Raw genomic sequence first — 22,523 nt, 5'->3', positions numbered from 1 at the left:
CAGAAGAAAAGCAAGGCTATGACATGGAAGGATCGACATGTCTGAAAACAATAAATCTGGCCAGAACATAACGAATGGAAACTGGTAGGAGGGGAGGTGAAGAGATAGGCAGAGCCAGATCAAGGCAGAAAGGAAGTCTGGATATCACTGTGAAGTGGGATGGAAGTTACTGATGGGCTGCAGGCACAGGGGAGATGGGATCTGAGTTAGCTTTTTGATCACACAGACTGCTGTGTGGAGAAAGCAGTGCAAGCCCATAAACACAGGACAATGTTGACTCAGACTAGGGTGGTGGCAGCAAAGTTAGCACATGCCAGACATGTTACATAAAGACTATGTGCATAGGATGGGTCATGCACCAACTTTACTGTCGGCCCTTCTTCAGTGCTTTCCTCCCCACTGAGTCGTAAGCTCCATGACAGCAGGAACCGTCTTAGGCTTTACTATAGATCCAAAAGCCAGCATAATACTTGGAACATCCTGACACTTTAAACACAAGTGAGAAAGTATCACAAAAATTTAGTAGAATGAGACTCAACATTAAGGTCAATAGGTGAATAGGTGAGGAAGTCCAGAAAGAAGGTGAAGCTGTTTCAAACAAACAAACTCAAACATTTACAGAATGTCTCCTACATTAGACCAGCACAGTGTGCTGAGAACACAGGCAGATCAGACATTGCCTCCTTTCCTATCTCCCAGGCGAGAGTTCACACCCTGGTCATCCAGACCAGTTATATGCCCTCCACGATGGCAGAGAACCAGGGGAAATACGTTAGCCTCTCCATTTCCAGAAAGGGGAATAAAGTGAATGCCACAAACTGCAATTGAGCATAACTTCAACTCTGAGTAAAATTCTAGAGCGAATTAACAAAGGAGGGTTAGTGGGCTCTTAAGAAGAGGTAAATAGTAAGAGCCGGCACCTATACCAGAGCAAGGCATCCCTAGTTAATGTGATGTTCTCTTTCGACATTACCAGAATAGAGACTGGGCAACATATGATATAGCTAAATTTTACTAAAATGTGTTGACCCCATCCTAATCCTATCTCTGAAGATGGGGGAAATGGACTCAAATAAGTGTCAGATGTAGTTGGAACTGCTCAAGTGGTGTTTTGTTTTTTCTTTAAGTAGGCTCCACACCAGAGTGGAGCCCAACATGGGGCTTAAACTCACAACTCTGAGATCAAGACCTGAATTGAGATCAAGAGTTGGACACTTAACTCTCTGAGTCACCCAAATGTCCCACAATTGCTCAAATGGCCTTAAGAAAAGAGATGACCAACTAAAGAGACTGGGCAAAACCCAACAGTTTTAAAAATCCTAGGTAAATTCAAGCTTTGTCCTGTTTTAAAAACCCAACATTACAAAAACATCAGGACAGGATAAAAGATGACTTAGGGCTTTTGGTAGACTGCAAGCTAATGTAAGTGAAGTTATTAGAAAAGCTAATTCCACCTTGGGCAACATGAAGAATCCAGAAGGACTGACTTCCTCTAGGTTAGTGAGCTCCTTTCTGTGCACCACACTTTAATGAAACTGTTAAACTAGAATTCATAAAGACAAAAGAGACTTGGATAGTAAATCCAGTAAATGCTGACTTATTGAATACATGCATTTAACTCTGCTCTCTTCCAAAATGCCACTAAAATGACAGTAAAGGGACTTAAAATATTTGGAGCTTGGAAGTGGGTAGGAAAGACATAATTGACATATAAGAATCCAAAAACCTAAATTCCAAGTCAACAGTGAAAGCCTGGAAGCATACCAATGTATGGCATAAAAATCCCCCAAACCTCAGGAATTAGTGGTATATCATATCTCTAGAACTGGAGGTGACAGTAGACTTAAATGGGAGAATTTAGTGAAAGGATGCTCAAGAGCAGTTATACGCTGTGTGCAGCTGAGCAACTAACAGCCCCTTGTCTGTCCAGACAGGTTATGGCCAGGGGTACTACATGGGAAACAAAAAACTTAGGTGGAAGTTTACATATTAACTATTGAGACCAACTCCCATCCAACTTCCTTTCCCCTCTGTATCCCAGAACTCTGGCAACCTGACTAGTAATGCCCTCCATGAGACAGGAAGAAACTTCTTTGGGAAAATCTGACTAGTCCCAAAGATACTGACGCTGGACATTTCCCAAGGAAACAGCCCAGCCAGGCCACACCACAGTGGAGCCCAGTCAACTGTTTCCAAATGAATACAGTATTTTCAAACAGCCTTTTAGAGCCCCACACTTAAATAATGAGCAGATAGCTAAGATTACCAGACATTTAAGGCAAGTTTTAAGGTGAATGCAGAGACAAACAGAGTACATTAGAAGAAACAGATGATGCAAATAGAGAACTGAATTTAAAACAAATGCGTACACATATGCCCAGAGAGATAAGAACAGAAGATGCAAAAATAAAAAAGAACATTGAAAAGAAAAAAATAAAATACCCTAGGAAAAAAAAATACCCTAGGAAATTAAGTTCCACAGCAGAAATAAAAATACAATAGAAATACTAAAAGATAAACTGAGGAAATCTACCAGAATGTGGAGAAGACAAGGAGTTCAAAAATGATGAAGAAAATTAAGGAACAGGGGAAACAGATGGGAAAGAATCAAATAAAATTCAGGAAAAATTTTTCCAACTGCAAAACACAGATTTCCAGATTTCCAGTGGTCAGCATAATGGATAAAAACAGATCCTCAAAAGACACATCACTGAAAAATGTCAGAATACAGGTTACAAGGAAAATCCTAAAAGGCTCCAGAGAGAATAAAACAAGTTGAATACTGAAAAATCAAGAATCGGAATGGCAAGAGTCAACAGTCACCCTAGAAGCAAAACAACAAAAGAACAACACATTCTAAATTCTGAGGAACAATAATTTCCAATCCAGAATTCTAAATCCAGCCAAATGTAAAACAGTTATGAAGTAAGAATAAAAACATGCGAGGTATATAAAAAAAAAAAAAATTACCTCAAGTATCCTTTCTCAGGAAACTACAGAAAGAGGTATTTTACCAAATCAGGGGAATAAACCAAGACAGAAAAGATCAGAACAGTAACACTAAGGAAAGAAATCAAAGGTTTAAATATACAGAGAACTATACCACAATCACAGATATGAAAACTCAGTATTATTTAACAATTCTTCCTTAATTGATCTACAGCTTTAACAAAAGACAAATAAAAACCCCAGCAGGATTTATATTGACAAGCTGATTCTAAAATGTGTAAGGAAAGACAAAGGAACTCTAACAGCCAAAATAGTTCTTTAAAAAGCAGAAAAAGGTTAAAGGAATCACAGTACCTGACTTCAATATACAGTATAAAGCTACCATAAAACAGATGAAGGGGGCACCTGGGTGGCTCAGTTGGATAAGCGTCTGCCTTCGGCTCAGGTCATGATCCCAGGGTCCTGGGATTGCGCCCTATGTCAGGCTCCCAGCTTGGCAGGGAGCCTGCTTCTCCCTCTCCCTGCCATTGCCTCCGCTTGTGCTCTGTCAAATAAAAATAAAATCTTAAAAAACAAAAAAACCCCAGATGAATGTAACAGAATAGAAAGTTCAGAAATGGACCCACACGCATATATGGTTGATATCTGAATAAGGAACAAATGAAATCCAGTGGAAAAAGTATAGCATTTTCAACAAATTGTACTGGAATAATTAGAAACCCATATGCAAAAATGCAAACAAAAAATCCAACTTATACCTCAAACCATCTACAAAAATGAACTCAAAATGGATCAGAGACCTTAATGTAACATGTAAAAACAGAAAATTTGAGGGCAGAGTGTTATCTAGTTGCTTGGCTGGGAAGTGATCCAAGGGTCTACCTATTCCTAACATACACTGTCAACCAATTTTGTTGTTTTCAGCCTCTTTTCTCACCTATGCCCTCAGTGATCCTCGGCCTCAAATTCTAAGTGATCTGGATCCATATTTATGCCATGCCAAGGAGTTTGGAGAAGGAGCAGAGACAAGTGCATATTGAATCTACCATGTTGACCACATTCACTGGTCTTGTTTCAAGCAGAGATGTTCTGAACTCTCCCCAGATCTTGCAGTTTGAAGGCAAAAAAGCAGCCTTCTTCCTCCAATTCTTTTTTCCCTTCTTCCTCCTTTCCTTCATTTTCCTTACATGAATTCATAAAATAAAGCCACACAGGCACTTTAAATATTTTTAAATAAATTTTTAAAAAGTACACAACATCCAGATAACTGGGACTCCAACACAAGAAAGACCAAGGTAATCTCTGGTATGAAGGGAAATCTCAAATTAAGAGCTTTGCAATAGAAGCCTGAAAAGTGGCCAGCTCGGATTAGAGTTATAGGAGAGATCTAGTCAGGAAATTGAAATTGAAAAGAGTATCTAAAGTACCTGAGCTAACTCAAAGAAATTCACACAACTAGGCAAGAATTTAGAGGTAGTCATTAAGTCCACAGAAAACTAAGTAAAAAGCAAACAAAACAATTATCTCCAAGAGCAACAAAAGATTATGTAAGATTAATGAAATATTACATGATTCAGCTGTGAAGAGCATTTATATAGTCATAACGTAAAGCCTGAACACTGACCCAAACATTATGATAGGTCTACAGCAGATGGATAACAGGGACTGGAAGTGTGCACATGGGATGGTACAAAAAAGGGTGTTGCAAGAGAGCTCAATCTTCATCATCCATAACAGAGGCCAAAATTAATGTCAAAAACTGAAGAGCCAGGAGGTAGCAATATAAGCATGCTAGAAATACAGAGAGAAAAGCAAAAGATTTACTTCAAAGATTTGAAAGTGATGGCCTCCGGGCAACAAAAAATGGGGGAGACTTAAAAAAAAGCTCCTGCTAGAAATGTTTCTTTAAAAATATATGCATGTATAGCTTTGATAGGAATAAAAAAAATTTAAAAATCAAAGCATAAGAGAGAGAAATGGGGGGAGCCCAGAATAGTACAGGATCTGGACTCATGACATTTAGAAATAGTTGTATAAGGGTTTTTAAGTATAAAACACACACATACATTACTTGGCACACATTAAAGGTTGATTTCAGTTTTCTATCTTCAGTTCAGTTATTTTATCTGGCCAAAGGGTGCAGAATCAGAACCAACCATAAAGTTGCATGGACACAAGAGCTCAGCTGTGCAAAAATGAAGACATTTCCACTAACTGCCCAGAATTAAGTATCTCAAGAAGCAGTGAGTTCTCTGCTGATGGAAGTATTTAAGCAGAGCCTGAACAAAGTCCACTTAGTGGATATGATACTTTGGTGGGTTGGGCTATAGACCTCAAGTCTCTGACAGTTGTGGGATTCGGTAAAAGGATTCCATGTAATAATCTCCTTTGAGTTAGTACCATTCTAAAGTAGGGCTAGGAACTCTGATAGGTAAGTTTAGGCACTTAGGACATGTGTGCCTCTTTCTTCTTTACCACCTCCACCTCCTCTCCTTTTAGCTTTTTATTTTTCATCTTGAAACTCTTAAATATATTTACATTTGTTAACAAATCACGTAAAATATTTTCGGAAACAGATACAGTGTAAATACTTAGAGAATAGAAGAGAAAATGCCCATTTGTGTGGGAGAAAACTGGAAAAGACAAGAAGCTGGTCTGATGCAGTGATTAGAGACAACTGAAATCTACTCTGGGCCCTGTGGTTCGGTGGCTGTGGGTCATTAACAGGTTACAGTATCCAGTTAGGTATGACAGTACCTGGGCTTCCTGGCAGGGTGAAAGGGGAGAGATCTGGCACTCAGTCTACAGATGTGGATAAGCAGCAAGAGCTACCAGAAATTAGTGAAAACAACCTAAGAATACCTTTGATTTGTTCTACTTTAAATAAAGTTACGATAACCTTGCACTATCAAAGAACAAAAATCAGATAGCTTAAATGTTGGTCATTTCAATGCAGGAATAATAAAAATATTAAACAAATGGGGCGCCTGACTAGAAGAGCATGTGACTCTTGATCATGAGTCGGAGCCCCACATTGGGGGTAGAGATTACTTAAATAAATAAAAACTTAAAAATATATATATATATATATTAAACACATTACAGGTACTATCTTTTCTATGGGACTGCCTCAGGAGTCAGTGTGACCTGTCTATGGACTCTAGGGAAGCTTTATTTTCTGGTAAAGGACAATATTTTTCCTCTTGCTCAGTGTAATAAAATACTACCGCACCTATAGACACAATAAATTTATCGCAAAGTTTACTGAACTCCACGCTTAGTAGTTAAGAATTGACACAGATCATACGTCATAATGTCTAGTTCTAGCTCTTTTTTTTTTTTTTTAAGATTTATTTATTTTAGAGAGATAGCAAGAGCAAGAGCAGGGGCAGGGGAGGGGTAGAGGGGAAGGAAGAGAGAATTCTAAAAAAAAAAAAAAAAAAAAAGAAGAAGAAGAGAGAATTCTCAGGCAGACTCCCAGCTAAACAAGGAGTCCGACTTGGAGCTTGCTCCCAGGACCCCAAGATCATGATCTGAGCTTAATTAGGAGTCAGCCGAGACTGCTAGCTTATATTTTTAAAAATTAGTTTAGGATCTACCAAGAGTGATACCTGCCTGGGTGGCTCAGTGGTTGAGCATCTGCCTTTGGCTCAGGTCGTGATCTTGGGGCCCTGGGACCAAGTCCCTGCATTGGGCTTCCTGTGAGGAGCCCGCTTCTCCCTCTGCCTATGTCTCTGCCCCTCTCTCATGAATAAATGAGTAAAATCTTAAAAAAAAAAAAAAATCTACCAAGAAATTATCAGTGCTTTACACACTGTAAACAAGTTTAACTTCTGGCTATTTAAGAAACAGGGGTGCAGGGGCACCTGGGTGGCTCAGTGGTTGAGCATCTGCCTTTGATTCAGGTTGTGATCCCAGAGTCCCAGGATCGAGTCCTACATCAGGCTCCCTGCAGGGAGCCTGCTTCTCCCTCTGCCTGTGTCTCTTCCTCGCTCTCTGTTGCTCATGAATAAATAAAATCTTAAAAAGAAAAAAGAGTTGCAGGTGTACCCCAACACTGTGGAAGCCCCTACACTCCTCTGTAGATTGTACACTTCTAGAGGCAAAGTCTCATTCTTGGTTAAAGCCAGTACTTAGCAGCCTGAGCAGCATACTCACCAGTAAACACTAAACTAAACCAAAGCATGTGACCAGCCTAGAATTTTCTATTTTACTAACATTCTTGATGCTTTTATTTTTTTCTTCTCAGTGCCTTCCCGCTGGCTTCAGAGCTTCCTCACTGGTGCACCACAGCCACAGGCAGGGCTCAGTTCTGCTGTGCTTTTTGTCCTTCCAGTCACACTTTGAACAAAATACATAGGATCTGTGGCTGTACCCACTCTGCTCCCAGGAAGGCATTGTGAAGACAGGCCAGAGGAGCTTCCTTCACACATTTTGCAACATGAGCCAGTAAAAAAAGAAAGGGCGGGGGGGGGGGGGGGGGGGGGGGGGGGGCAGGAGGCAGAGGCAGAAGGGAAGAGAAGGCTTCATTCCCATAAATCCATCAACCAGTGCTGATTACGTAGCATACTTAGGTATGGACCAGCCGGAGGTCTCTAGTTTATGATGTGCTTTTTTTTCCCCCCTAACTTGCTAGCATTAAGGTCTTTACCAAGACTTCATTATAATGAAGGGAACACATGCTAACAAGGTCAGGTTCACAATCACAAGGATTAAGACAAACATTTAGAATAATGGCTTATTGTAATTTTCAGGTTCATTCACATTTCCTCTACACCACAGGTTATATTTGTTTTAATAGTAATTTTGACAAGTATCATTAGCATCCTAAACTGTTAGCCCCTGAATACCCCATGCCCCCATCACATTTATTTAGTGTTCACTGAGAATCTATTATTTGCTTAGCCCCTCCCTATAGCTTCATCTCCATCCTCAATTCTTTCTCCAACAAAAGACAGCATCGGATCACCAGGTCTCACTGGATGGCCCTTTGGAGTGTTTAGCAGCAGACCTAGAGGAAAGAAGAAAACCCCCAAGCACAAATGTCTAGTTCCCTCTCTAGCTCTTGGCCCAGCTGGCCTCATAGCAGTCCAGATTCCCAAGTTACAAACTGGTTGGCTCCTTTTTAAACTATTAACTCTTCCCCAACTTCTTGGGAGATCTCAAGCTACAAATCTGAGAAATAATTCACATGAAGGCTTTTAGATTATAATACAGTAGAGTGACTTGAAATTTATTTACATTGTCCTGTCAATATTTTAAAGAACATGAGGTCTCAAATATGGTTTCAGATCTGCTGAGCACTTCTACCTAAGGGCTACCTATCTGTGTTGCTACCACTCTCTCTTTTGTTGTCCCTTAAGAGAATTGAGAAGAAATACTCCAAGAACTATTTCTCAAAGTGTGTTCTGCATAATAGTTCCTCAAGATGTGATGAAAGGGGCACCTGGCTGATTCAGTGGAAAATGCTTGCAACTTTTGATCTTGGGGGTTGTGAGTTTGAGTCCCGTTGGAGGTAGTTTACTAAAAAAAATAAATATACTTAAAATAGATGTAATAAAAAAAATTTCTAAGGACAAATAATTTCAAAAAGGTCAGTTATGCAAAGTTAAATTGGTTTCCTGGGGTTGGGGATGGGAAGTGTGTAGCAATGACCCTTTAATACACTGATATGCACTGTGACCCAAACAAAAGAGGTAAGGAAAGGGAGATGTTGGGGAGGTGGTATGGAACGAGCAAGAGCAAGAACTTCCCAACTTTTCTGACCTTAGAACCCTTTTCTTGGATGATCATCTAGTAGCTCTGGTGTTGAGGAAGCACATCCTTGGAAGAAACCCTCAAGGCATTCTTAGCTAAGTAACATTTGTATCCTTAACGTGGAGCACCACCCCTGGAGCATAGAACCTGATAAATAGCCAGTAGGAGGGTATGGGAAAGTGAGAGAAACATGCCTTTCTACTAACTCTTGGTTTACCTTCTCAGATTAAACTATAAACTTTTAAAAATTATCACTATCTATTTAAAAACAGAATTGTATTCAATTTTAACATGAAAGTATTCAAGTATTATTTCTAAACTTTCACAACTGAAATCTACTTCTACCACCTGTGTCTATTCCAAAATGTTTTTCTTGATGTAGAATGGTTAGTTTCAATATGTATTTAATATGCTAGACCTAAAACTTGATATCCTTAGAATTGTCTTCCAACACTCGATGTTTTTAGACTTGTCATGAAAATACAAAATCACATGCAAAACAGACTTGAAAAAACTTCAGAGCCTAGAAGGAATAAAACTCTCTTAAATATGCTGAGTTTTTAAAGTATAATTTAGTTGTTTTTTTTTAATCCAGCTTTTGCCCTGGTGGTGAAAATCTCTGCCTTCGTAATTTGATCCTAATGTGCATGCTAATCATTTGTGCTACAAAGTCAACTTCACTGTGGCCATTTTCTTCACCCTTTCCTTTCTTACTGCTCTCCAGAGCCTTGTTGGTACTCACTATTAAATAACACCAGCATCAATTACATTAACCCTTTTAGAGGTCATGGACCTCCAAAGACTGACTGACTAAACATATATTCCTTATTTAAAACTATATTCTCAACAATCTGAATTATAGGGATAAGGACACAATTATAGTCACATTTAGTAAACTTAATGCCATGATAGACTTGTTCAGACTCAAGGTCTTAGAAGAATCTGTAAAAGGGCCCAGGCATGAATACACGGTAGTCAAGGGTCCCTAGAGTCTGAGGTTTATAACCACCACTTATGCAGACCACATACTCTGCTCCAAATTGTCATTCCAGACCTCTAGTTTGGGGTACGCTGATTTAAAACCAACACCTTCTGGGCACCTGGGTGGCTCAGTCAGCTAAGCTTCTGACTCTCAATTTTGACTCAGGTCATGATCTGGGAGTCCTGAGATCAAGCTTACCTTGGGCTCCGTGCTCAGCAGGGAGTCTTCTGGAGATCCTCTCCCTCTGCCCCTCCCCCCCTGCCCAATCTCTCTCTCTCTCTCTCTCTCTCAAATAAATAATCCTAAAAAAAAATAAGATAAAACCAACACCCTCCTCTATACACACATACTTTAATGTGAAGTAGTACATACAATCTATGAATTTAAGTGACAGAAAAGTGGTGTCTGAGGTACATTTAATATACTATTCAAACGTAGTAGAGAAAAATGAATGTGCAGGAGGAAATGTACATGCTTTCAACTACTCTGGGCTTGACACTATTTAGGGGACGTTGGGAGATGCCTGGGTGGCTCAGCTGTTGAACATCTGCCTTCAGTCTAGGGTGTGATCCTAGGGTCACAGGATCGAGTCCCACATCGGGCTTCCTGCATGGAGCCTGCTTCTCCCTCTGCCTGTGTCTCTGCCTCTCTCTGTGGGTCTCTCATGAATAAATAAAAAAATCTTTTAAAATAAAAAAATAAGGGAAGTTGGCCAAACTGCCTAAGCCTTCTCAGCCTCAGCTTCCTCATCTATAAAATGGGGCTAACACTGCTACTCCTCCCAGAGTTGTGAGAAAAAAATGAAATTTATTGTATGAGAGCAGATGGGATTCAGCACAGGGAAACCCCTAGTTAACGACCAGTCATTACTCATTCTCTAGTTGTCTACTCTCGTATTTCATGCCCTCTCCTTCGCCTCAGAGATCACCCATCCTGAAAGCATCCACTCAATGCACATGACTTAAAGCATTACTTGAAATCCAGTTCTGGGTCTTCCATTGCCTATGGGAAACTGCTTGCTATATGTAGGTATCAGTATCGCCTCAAAACTCAGTCCACACAAAATTAAACTCATCTTCCCTTCCCCACATACCGGTCTCCATCTCCACTTGTGATGCCTAGTATAATACCCTTCCTCCATTATATGGCATTCTAAACTGGTTTTATCCCTCTCCTTCATCCCACATACCCAGATAAATCAGGAAAGTCTGTCCTATTTCAATTCCATAATATCTCTTCTCTGTTACCCATTTGGGAAACACTACTGTTTGGTCCAAGATAGTGAGCAGCTTCGTGGGGTGGCATCTGTTTCCCCTTCTCCTACTTTGAGCACAGGCAAGGCTGTCATATTAATCTTCCTTAAATCACTCTGAAAACCCTTCCATGGCTGCCTATTTCCTTCCCGTCAAATATTAATGCCTTCCCTACAAGTACGACCTCTTCTCTCTACTCGGGCCAGGTCTCCTTTGCAGTATGTTAAAGGCTTCCTTGCCTTTATTCAAGCAATTCCTTTCATTGAAATGCCTCCTCTCTCCCTGTTCTCTACTGAAATCTGACTATCCCCCCCACTCTTTCTAAGCCTTATCCTTCAAGGCCAGATCAATGGCCATTTTCAGGTAGCCCACTCACCAACTGGTCCATCTTTTCTTGTTTTCCCCGTTCCCTGAATCCCTAAGCACCCAATTTAGCTCTCATTATTGCTATTTCACCCTTAGCACTCATCTTCCTGACATAATTGAAAATTTTTAGAAGTCAGGGTCCCTTTTCCCAAACCCACACAGGATTTTTTTCAGGGCAGGATTAATATATACAAAGACATCTGACAGATTTAGTTTCCATTAATATCATAATGGTGGAGACATTTTCATGGGTTGTGCAATCTGCTATAAGCCTATGAGACAGGTTTTATAATTGTTCCCATTTTACATCTGGGGAAAGTGAGGAGCCAAATGTTAAAAGAATTTAGTCCAAATAAACCAGCTGGTGAGAAACTGAAATTCAAACCCATGCAGTCTGGCTATACAGCCATTACTCCCATCAGTATAAGAAGGTGTTCAATTCTATGGATTCTAATAGCTCTTCAGGGTAACAGTAGGGAAAAGATATCTTATAAGGAAGATAGAAGGCATTAAAGGAGGATCATTAAGCTGGGGATAGGAAATGAGACACATATAATACACTTTTTTTAGCATAAAAGAAATTTTACACCAAAAATATATTTAAAATTAAATTCTTTTGCTATTATAAATAACACCAAAAGGAAAGATTCTTGCATATAGTATTTATTGTACTTCTGAAGTACTAAATAAGGGATGTCAACTGCTTTTTTATGGCTTTCAATGTATGTCATCAAACAATGTCCCAAGAGAGTCATTTCAATTTATTCAGCAAATCAATAAAGTACACTTGAGTCAAAACCACATGAGCAATTAATATTCTGTTAACTTTTACCAAAGTTGCAGGTGTAAGAGAGTCTCTGTACTTTCAGTTAATTTGATTATCTGTAACACTGAACACATTTACATATTAGTTTACTATTTCGTCTTCTGTAAATTAGCTATTTGTTGCAGAGATGCATTTTTATGAGCTCTTTACATCATAGATTTCCTAAATAATGATGTGAACCTTCAGCTTTTTTATTCTTTATACAAAAAGAAAAAGAAAGAAATTAACAGGAGGGAAAGAAAAAAAAGGCGCTCTCTCTTCCTTCTGTCCCAGTCTATTCCACTCAGTATTATGACTCCTGATGCGTCAGGGAGGGGTGTGAAGAAAAAAGAAAATGTAAGAGAAAAGAGAATAAATGAGTACTGAATAGACAAAAACACATACGGAAGAGGTAGAAAGGAAACTGAGAGCCATAGGGAAGAGTTTATACTAACCCCCAAGATTCTCTTGGGGATCCATGGACTTGGGGGAATATTAATGAGCTACTTCACCATCATTCCAACCTTAAATGGTCTTCTTTATCCTGAAGCTATCCTGACCTCAGAACGGGAAAGAGGCAGTGGGGTGGGTAAAAGAAATAGGGGCTTCACTGGTGGCTAGAGCAGTATTACTGGGAGAACAGGAAGATAATTGTGTGACTTTCAGCTATGAACTGTGAAAAGTCTTATAATGGAGCTATAAGCAAAATGTTAGGAAACACTACAGAGGTGTGACTTCACAGGCAGAAGAAAATGGCAAAACCATGTAACAGGTACTATTGGCTGACATACTCCGTCACCATCCCCACCCTCTGCACTGCTGGCAGATTTCTAATTTTGTTCTAGTGTTGCTCCACCCTCCACTTGACTCCAGGAAATCCTGGTGAGCCTAAGCCAACCAATTACAGGGTTCTTTGCCTCCCCCTCGCTAGAAATTGTTTAGGGATGAGTATGCAGCCCTCCCTATCTCCTCCTACAGGGAAACCACTGGAGGTTGTTGGCTCAGCAAAAGAAGGTCAGAAGAGCCACATCCATCTTGGGATCATGAGGGCAGATAAGGAAGGAGAAGCTGCCTAATTTAAACAATTAAAAAAAAAAAAAAAACAAAGAGGGAAGTTAGGTCCTGGTTGACATCATCAAGCCATTAAACTAACCAACTTAGTAGACACCCTACCTCTCAATTTATGAGAGATTAATTTTTTAATGTTGTAACTATTTATTTTTTTAAGATTTTACTTATTTGACAGAGACAGAGCACAAGCAGGGAGAGCTGCAGGCCGAAGAAGCAGACTCCCCACTGAGCAGGGAGCCCGATGTGGAGCTTGGTCCCAGGACCCCAAATTCATGACCTGAGCCAAAGGCAGATACTCAACCACTGAGCCACCATGCACCCCTGTTTTAGCTACTTAGATTTAAGGTTTATTTCTTACACCTGAATCATCCTAAGTGGTTCATAATGAAAAATCTTACAAGATCATCATCATTATCACAATGCTACAAAAAAAAAAGCAAATTTTCATATCTTCACTGCTACTAGAGTAACAAGAAGTAACCATCTATTTCCAGTTTTTCTTCTTGCTATTTTCTTTAACATTATACTAAAGTATCCAGAAATCAAACACTTCTGTTTAACAATTTTCAGTGTATCTAGCAACCTCAAAAATTAGACTAAAAATAGCTTTGAAGAGTTTCCTTTCTAAATAAATGTTCAAATAGTTGTTTGTGAGATGTTACAGAGAACAGCTAAAAAGAGTAATATTATTTTCACATGATAAATAAATTCCAGTGGTTTATCAACCAAATGTTTTTTAAGTAAATTCTATTATACAACTGATACAAAATTAAAAAGGAGTCTATTAGGGAACCTGGGTGACGCAGTCTGTTAAGCGTCCGATTCTTGGTTTCAGCTCAGGTCATGATCTCAGGATTCTGAGATGGAGCCCTGCATCCATGGGGCTCTGTGCTCAGCAGAGAGTCAACTTAAGACTCTCTCCCAGGGTACCTAGGTGGCTTAGTCAGTTAAGGACCTCCCTTCAGGTCAGATCATGATCTCAGGGTCCTGGGATTAAATCCCATGTTGGGCTCCCTGCTCAGAGGGGAGTCTGCTTCTTCCTCTCTCCTCTGTCCACACCCCCCTCTAAAATAAATAAATCTTTAAAAAAGAAAAAAAAAAAAAGAGTCTATCTCAGGAAAAAATAAACTAAGACCTCCCACACCACCAATGAGCATATTAAAACATACTGAAAAGGGATGCCTGAGGTTGCTCAGTCGGTTAAGCATCTGCCTTCAGCTCAGGTCATGATCCCACGGTCTTGGGATAGAGCCCCAAGTCCAGCTCCCAGAACAGCAGGGAGTCAGCTTTTCCCTCTCCCCCTCCGTCCCACCTGCCCCACACTTGTGCACCTTCTCTCTCTCAAATAAATAAAATCTTAAGAAAAAAAAAACTACTGAAAAGTGCAAGTAACTCTCAAAAATCACCTTTTAAACAGTACCAAGTTTGACACAATGCATAAATTTAAAATTGGAACATCATGCTGTGCTAAATTCCAAATAAATAAGAAAACAAAAAGTACTAAAAGGGAAGAAATATTACTGTACCAGAAACTTTAACCATTTCCAGAGTGAATTCCCACAATATAAATAACAATGCCTCTTTAACAACTGAAGTTTTTACCAGTTCAAACACTTTTTCTTTGTAACACTACACATAAAGTCCCATCCATTTGTGCCTGTTATAAAAACATCAGCACTGTAAATCCAACTGGTCCATTATTAGAGTGGACCAGTGTTTTCCCATCCACCTTGACACAGGAACTTACACCTCTTTAATAAGTCCCCTTGCTTCATGTGAGATGTATATCTGCAACATACAAGCTGCTGAAGAATGCTGCTGAAGATGCTATAGAGAATATTCTCTGAAAGTATCCCTTTAAAAAAGTATCATATTGAATCTTAAAATAGCAGAATTGCTAAGGTAGGAGTTCATCCACACCCATCCATGGAAAAAAGAGAACCTTTGCCAATTTGTTCAAATATTTCCTGAGCACCTATTATGTACCGGGGATCAATCTAGCACAGAGAATAACAGCAATGAACAAAAGAGACATGGTCCTACTCTTTGTCAGCTTGGTCTAGCCCAGGGGTCAGCATACTTTTTTTTTTTTTTTAAGGCCACAGAATAAATATTGACACTTGTAGACTACAACCTTGCTTTGCAGCATGAAAGCCGCCACAGACAATATGTAAATGAATGAGTAGGATCGTATCCCATTAAAACTTTGTGGACAATGAAAGTCAAATTTCATACAACTTGTATGAAATAAATTATCATACAATAATCTTTTGATTTTTTCAACCATTTAAATACACACACACACAATTTTGGCATTCTTAGCTTGCAAGCCATATAAAAAACAGGTAGCTGTCCAGATTTGGCCCATGGACTATAAAGTTTTGCCAACTCTCAGGCCAGACAATATCAATTGTATAATTATTTGTTTATTATTTTAAGCATTCAAAGGGAAAATACTTAAGGCTATGAGAATTTATTGAGGAGATGTGGCCTGGTTTGAAAGATCAGGGGAGTCTTTTCCAAAGAAATGACTGGAAGGCTAAAACTTAAGAGTAAGTAGCCAGCCAAAGGCCAGGAAGAAAACAAAGAATCTTCCAAACAAATGAATAGCAAGTGGGAAAGGTCCTAAAGGGAGAAGAAATACAATCTACTGAGGAGTCTGTGAGGTTGGAGCACAAAGAGTACGATGCCTGGCATAAGAGGACAATGACGCTGGAGAGTGGGAGACCAGCCAACACGGAGTCTTGTTGGTTAAAGTCAGAGATTCTGGTCTTTGTCCTAAAGGCCATCAGAAACCATTAAAGGGTTTTAAGCAGGAGAGGGACACAACCAACTCTGGATTTTTTTAAAGATCACTAAGAGTACAGTACAAAGAAAAATTTGAAGGGGGCATGAATAATACAGGGAGATCTGTAAGCAAGGTTCTGGCCAGATGATGGAGGCTTAGACTGGGGTGCTGGCAGTTGAATTTAGGAGGTAAAAGAAGCAAAACGTGGTGACTAGATGAGAAGAAATGAAAAGTAGGCTCCTGTATGCCTCAGTTTCCAGCTTTCACACCAGGATATTGGTATCCTTCAGTGAACCAGAGATTCTGAAAAAGATGTGTGTGTGTACAAATTTTGAGTTGTTTTTGACAAGCTGAGTTTGAGCTGCCTCTAAGATATTCTAGTGGAAGTGCTAAGTCATCAGCTGGATATTAGGATCAGAGGCCAGAACAGAGTTTCTTTCAATTCAGTAATTCATTTTGGGAATTGTCAGCATACAGACTGTAATTGAAACCATAAGAGGGGATGAAGTTACCTAAATAAAAGTATGTTCTCCATGGTTTTCAACCTTGGCGGCAGAGAAGAATCACCGGGGAAGCTTCAAAAAATTGTGATGCCCACGCAGTGACCTAGAACCACTGAAATCAGAATCTCTGGGAGTAGGACCCAGGCATTACTGTTTTATTTTGTTTTTAAGGATTTTATTTATTTGACACATAGAGAGAGAGAGCACAAGCAGGGGGAGAGGCAGAGAGAGGAAAAAGTAGGCCCCGCACTGAGAAGGGAGCCCAACGCAGAGATGCAGGGCTCGATTCCAGGACCCTGGGATCATGACCTGAGCTGAAGGCAGAGGCTTAATGGATCAAGCCGCCCAGGCATTAGTGTTTTTTTAAGTTCTCCCAAGTGTTTCTAATATACAGCCAAGGTTGCAAAGATAAGACTTAAAACATTAAGAATTAACTGTACTACAAAAAAAGCAAGAGATTAAGAGTAGGCTTCTAGTCCCAGCTACATCACAACATCTTTCTCTGACATCAGACTACTTCATAGCTTCTCAGTTCTAGTTTAGCTCAACAGAAAAGTGAGACAGTAGGACTGGTTTATCTCTGATATCCCCTAAAGTCCCAAAAATCTGAGCCAAAGTTACAACATGGAAATATTTTTCTTCTTGGAAGGTGGGAGGTGGGGGCAGGAGGGGGTGGAGGGTTATATGCAAAAACAGCTATTAACCAATTACCAGTAGCATAATAGAGAATGTATTTTTATAAATAATTATCCTCCCAAGCCAATAACATTTCTAAATGATAGGATGAACACATCAAATAGTATTTGGTAGTATTTTTAAGCCTAGGAACATTCTAGCCAGACTACTTTTGCTATAGTATGTTGTTCCACAGCTAGAAACTGCAGGAAGTTCAAAATGGTGGCATGACTTTAACTTGGAAATTCCTTAATTCAGAATTGTATTGAGTGGAACCTTTTTTTTTTTTTTTTTTTAAGATTTTATTTATCCATTCGACAGAGAGAGAGAAAGCATAAGCATGAGGAACAGCAGAGAGGATCCAGCCCCATTTCCAGTTCCCAAAATGAGACTGGATCCCAGCGCCCTGGGATCATGACCTGAGCCTAAGGCAAAAGCTTCACAGACTGAGCCACCCAGGTGCCCCAGTGGAACTTTTCTAAAGACAGAGTAAGCTGCAATGTAAGATTTGGGAAGCATGCATGTGAACACAGGAACACAGAACTGCGATCCAGAAACCAGGGTTAAAGTTTGGATCTGTCACTCGGTAGTTGACTTCAGCCAAGTTTCCCAACCTCCAACTCCTAATTTCCTCAGCTGTAAAATGAGAGTAGAGTCAACTTCGGAATTACTATAGAAATTAATACCTGAAAATGGCTGTGGAAAATAACTGTACAAAAAGCATTACCATTTTTACATTATTTTCCAATTTTAACAGTAACTTTGATTTACATATTTTGAGGAGTGGGTCTTCCATACTAACAGCAGAGCACTCAGAAGTAGGAAAAAAACAAAACAAAACAAAACACATCTTCATGCCATGACTTTTTAATCCCTAGTTGTACCAAGTCTACTTTCCTGGACATATTTTAATGGAACAATTTAGTTTCTGTTGGGAAATCCCATCACACTCTTCAAATACCATTTTTATCATCTGACTCCAAATTCCACAAAGTAGATGGAGACTACAGTATTATTAAAATCTGTTAAGGAACAGTTAACATACTCAAAAGTTAACCAGTATTAGTGAACCACTTGGCTGTTTTTTATTACTCCCTCGACAAGATGTAAGAGCTAGAAAAAGACAGTTAAATTTATAGCTCTCAGTTTGAGGACCATGGGACAAGACAATAGACAAGCACTATTTCTCCTAAAGTCAGACAGACAAGAGGCGGTTTGTTCAACCAGAAAGATACTCCTCTATCTTTCTCACAATTTCTAAGGTTAGAACCAAAGGACACAGAACTTCAGAGCACTTGCAAAATCTCCTGGCCTCCAAAGCACTGCTGTGAGAAATAATGATCTAGCCATTAACGACAAAGACTTACGGCAATTTGCTAAGTAATCTTTGGAAAGCCTGCTTCATTCAAACGGGTTTGTCAATGGAAAAGAACATTTCATAAATCTGAAGATTTACAAGTGAACTTTGAAGTTTAACATTACAAGAATAGAAATTATGTCAGGTTATAACAGAACAAACGAATTATGGAGAGTTGGGAATAAATTTTAAGAGTCTTAGGGAAGATTAGTGCTGTAAAAAGAAACTCAAGACTATCTCACTTTTATGTTCCCTTCAAAGAGATTTTTAGGCAAAGGCTATCATGTGTTTGGCTTGTTTTGAGCAGCTACTAATATTAGCAAATAACTCATAGTGGTCACTAATAAAAATCATAATTAAGAGTTCTATAAGAGCCCTGACTCACTAGATATTCTTAAGATTCTTAGATGTACATAACTGATACAGCACAAATTATTCTGCCAATAATTTGCTCCTTCCGCAATGACATGCAAGTTAGTATAGAATGTGACACTTTCCTTTGATCTAAATCCTAAAACAGGGTAATTATTTTGATGGCAAATTATGATATCCAGACACTGCCAAGAAAATGAAAATAATACCAGGACAGGCTAAAAGAGATGAAACAGCTGGGAAGACCATAAACTCTTTCATGAGAGTCTACAACATAGCAAGAGACTAGGAGGAAAAATAAATTACATTTCAAAAGTGAATCGCTACTACAAAAAGGAAACGTACTATATTTACATTGATAAAACCTGCCAGAGCTTTAAAATTGCTGACGATACCACTGAGAAAAGCTAAGCTGAACTGCAGAGTACCCCGAAGCACGTTGTTTTGATGTGCTGTGCAGGTTATCATTAGAGTTTGCAGACAAGCTTTTTAAAGATGTTACAGCCACTGCTCCAGCTAAAATATAGGCATTGAGCAGAGCACCAGGAGAAAAGGAAAATCCTGCTCAATTTTGCAAACTGATGGTACCACTGACAGAATAGGAAGGAACGTGGGAAAGGCAGGTCAGTTTTAACTTAAACAGTTCAAATTTGAGCTTCAAAGAGGATAGCTTGGTAGAATTAGTCAACCAGCCTATGGAAGTGAAAACAGCACATGGGTCAGGGCTGGACTCATATTCAATGCTACTTGCAGCCAGATGTTCAAATGTGTGTACATAATTCTGTTTACTGAATATTGCTGAGCAACTATTCTGTACAAGGTATATAAGAGTGAGGCACTGCAATGGATACAAAAATGAGGAAAACAAAAACAGTTCCTATACTCAAGAAGCTTACAGTCCAGTAGAAGGGATGAAAAGAAACCTATTCTGCCTGAAATTATCACTGAGGCCTCCAAGAGAGGTTCAAAGTGATGCGAAGTTGCATTCCTATTTTGTTTCAACATAATATATATAGATATATTATTCTAAAACCAGAAATACTCCTGAAAGGGGCATTTAAATGCCAGTAGACTGGTAACATTTCACAAATGAAGAATGATGCCAAAATCTCAAATTGAAAAAAAAAAAAAAAAAAAAGAGGAGCTCTTTGGCACAAAACCTGCTACTCAATGCTCCACTGAACACTACAAGTCCCTAAAGCTGAACTTAAAGGCATATGACAGCTGTCAATTGGTTATAGGAATCTAGAGGAAAAAAAAAAAAAATGCATCCCTGAGGGTGCATGACATGCATCTTGTCTGTAGAACGTGGCATGAAGGAAACAGTGACTACAAGAGGAGGAAAAGGCAAAGAAAACGTATGTGACAGCATTCTGAAAAGTAAGATGTGGAGCTAGTCAAATGCAAGACCTATGATTAAAGCAGAGTTTTGGTCCAGCGTTCCTCCCTCCCAATTTTAACTGTTCACACACTGAACAAGCCATCTACAAACTATCAATAATTTCCTGCCTTAAAGGCATTTCACCACCAAAAGAGGATGTAAGGTACCCCAGCTCTTAAAAGAAAAGCAGTATGAAAACACCTTTTTATTGAAAATAATATGTAAGTAAATGTTAGATGAATAGCACTCAATTAGATTCCCCCTCCCCCAAAACTCCCTAACCAGTGGAAAGGTATTGTATAATCCCACACCTTTAACTGTTAATATGAAAACCCTGGTCTATCGACCTCTGCTCCATACCACCAACCACACATAGTTTTCTTTGCTATTCCAACTAAATAGGAAGGTTTAACTAACTAAACCAATCAGCCTGACTGTGATCCTAGTAGGGGAGGGGGAAAAAAAAAAAAAAAACCAGTAAGCAAACACCCCCTCCCCAAAAAAAAGAACTGGACAAATGGGTTGGATACTTGATAAAACATAAATGTCCTCCATTCATCTGCAATTCTAGTCATTTTCTAACAGATCTCAGATTTTCAGAACAAGTATGCAGGTTATTTAAAACTGAGTTATATATAGTCATTTAGCAGCAGCAAAACACTTCTGGCATTATCACAGATGCTCGATCTCCGGAGGAATTTTTTTTTTTTTTTTCCAAACTAGCATTTTTTCTTCACCAAGAACCAACCAGCCTTTATTTCCAAAAACAAGAGCCCTTGTCTCCCCCAAAACAAACAAACCAAAGACCACAGTTAAATTCTACGCTAATGAAACTGTGAGATTACATCCCAGGCGTTGTCAGAGCCTATTTTTCATACACCACCGCCAGACAGTTTGATGCAGTATTCCTGATTGCTTTTTATCGTATTTGTAAATACACTCACTAATCCACTAAATTAGGTAATTTACAAACAGGTCCTCTCAGTTATTAGTGGCCAGCAGTCAAGTTCCATTACATTTGATCCTTATACAGTTGTCTAAACATTTCCATCCAGGTTCAAGGCTCGGATCGGCAAGGGAGAGGGAGGTTAGCGAAATTTGGATGGGGGCAGGGTGGAAGCTGGGAGAAATCTCTGCATCTCAGCCCTCAGCGACAACATTCAGCCAGTGCCCACAGAAAAACTAAATTCGGCACCTCTTCCTCCTGTTACACTGGCAACAAAGAGCGAGTTTCCGTAACGCTCCCGTCCCCCCCCAGGTGCCCAATCTCCCGCCCGGCTTAGGGGCAGCGCTCCCGCAGGGGCCTCGGGTGCGGAGGCCGCGGAGCCGCGGGTCGGGGCACGGGGGTGGGGCGCACGCCGGCCGCTGGGGTCCGGGCAGCGGGCGGTGGAGGGGCTCGGAACGCGCTCCAGCACTTGGACCCGGGGTCGGGGGCCACGAGCAAGGGGCAGGACGGATGCCTGATGGAGCAGACACCGCAATAAGATGGCAAAGGGGTGAAGAGCCCACGCTGGGGGGCACCCCGCCTGGGGGCACAGCACGCAGCCGGCGGATGGGGAAGGGGAGACTCCCAGGGGATGGGAGGAGAGGCGCCAGGCCCGAAGACGGGGACCGGGTGCCACCTGGGGCACAGCAGCGGGCAGGCGCCCGGGCCGCCTCTACCTGCAGGCGGCGGGACGGGCCGCTCAGGTGTGACTGGGAAGAGGAGGCCAAGTCGGGAAGGCGCCCGCAGAGCCGGGGGGGGGGGGGGGGGGGGGGGGGCGCAGAGGCGGCCGCGGGGGCACCTGCGGGAGGGGGGCACCTGCGGGAGGGGGGCACCTGCGGGAGAGGCGCCCTCCGGAGTGCGCGGGGGGCTGAAGGGGCGCACGGGCGGGGGAGGCATCCGGGCGGGCGGCCGGGAGGCGGGAGCCCCTCACCTGCGCGGCGGAGGAGGCGGAGCTGCAGCAGCCCATGGCGGGGCCGGAGGAGCCCGGAGGCGGCGCCCGGCGCGCAGCTACGCCCCGGAGCCCCTCGGCATGCGAGCCGGCGGGCGCCCGGGGAGGGCGCGGCCTGGCCCCGCACGGCGCGGCGGCTCGGGCGGCGGCGGCTCTGGCGGCGGCGGCTCGGGCGGCGGCGGGGCGCTCAGGACGCGGCGCGGCTCGGGGCGGGCGCCGGCCACATCCCCCGGCGGCGGCGGCGGCGGCGGCGGCGGCGGCGGCGGCTGCGCGGCTCCTGCTCCGCTCCTGCTGCTGCAGCTGCTCCCCAGCGGAAAGGGGCGGGCGGCG

The 22,523-nt window shown here is 41.2% G+C and overlaps 1 protein-coding gene across 3 annotated transcripts in view; it reads right to left on the bottom strand.

The window, feature by feature from the left end:
- SLC44A1 (solute carrier family 44 member 1) overlaps positions 1 to 22,295 on the bottom strand; it is a 191,902-nt gene extending 169,607 nt beyond the window's left edge. For all 3 annotated transcript variants that reach the window (XM_038553006.1, XM_038553005.1, XM_038553004.1), the window contains exon 1: positions 22,176 to 22,295. In XM_038553006.1, the coding sequence (XP_038408934.1) occupies positions 22,176 to 22,211 (36 nt within the window). In that variant the 5' untranslated portion in view covers positions 22,212 to 22,295. The remainder of the gene's footprint in view (positions 1 to 22,175) is intronic.
- Positions 22,296 to 22,523: the final 228 nt, after the last annotated feature.

This window comes from Canis lupus, chromosome 11 (assembly GCF_011100685.1).
Source record: "Canis lupus familiaris isolate Mischka breed German Shepherd chromosome 11, alternate assembly UU_Cfam_GSD_1.0, whole genome shotgun sequence".
In the NCBI taxonomy this organism is placed as follows: domain Eukaryota; kingdom Metazoa; phylum Chordata; class Mammalia; order Carnivora; family Canidae; genus Canis; species Canis lupus.
The sequence above is the reverse complement of the archived record's forward strand: the minus strand, read 5'-3'. Positions and strand labels throughout refer to the sequence as shown.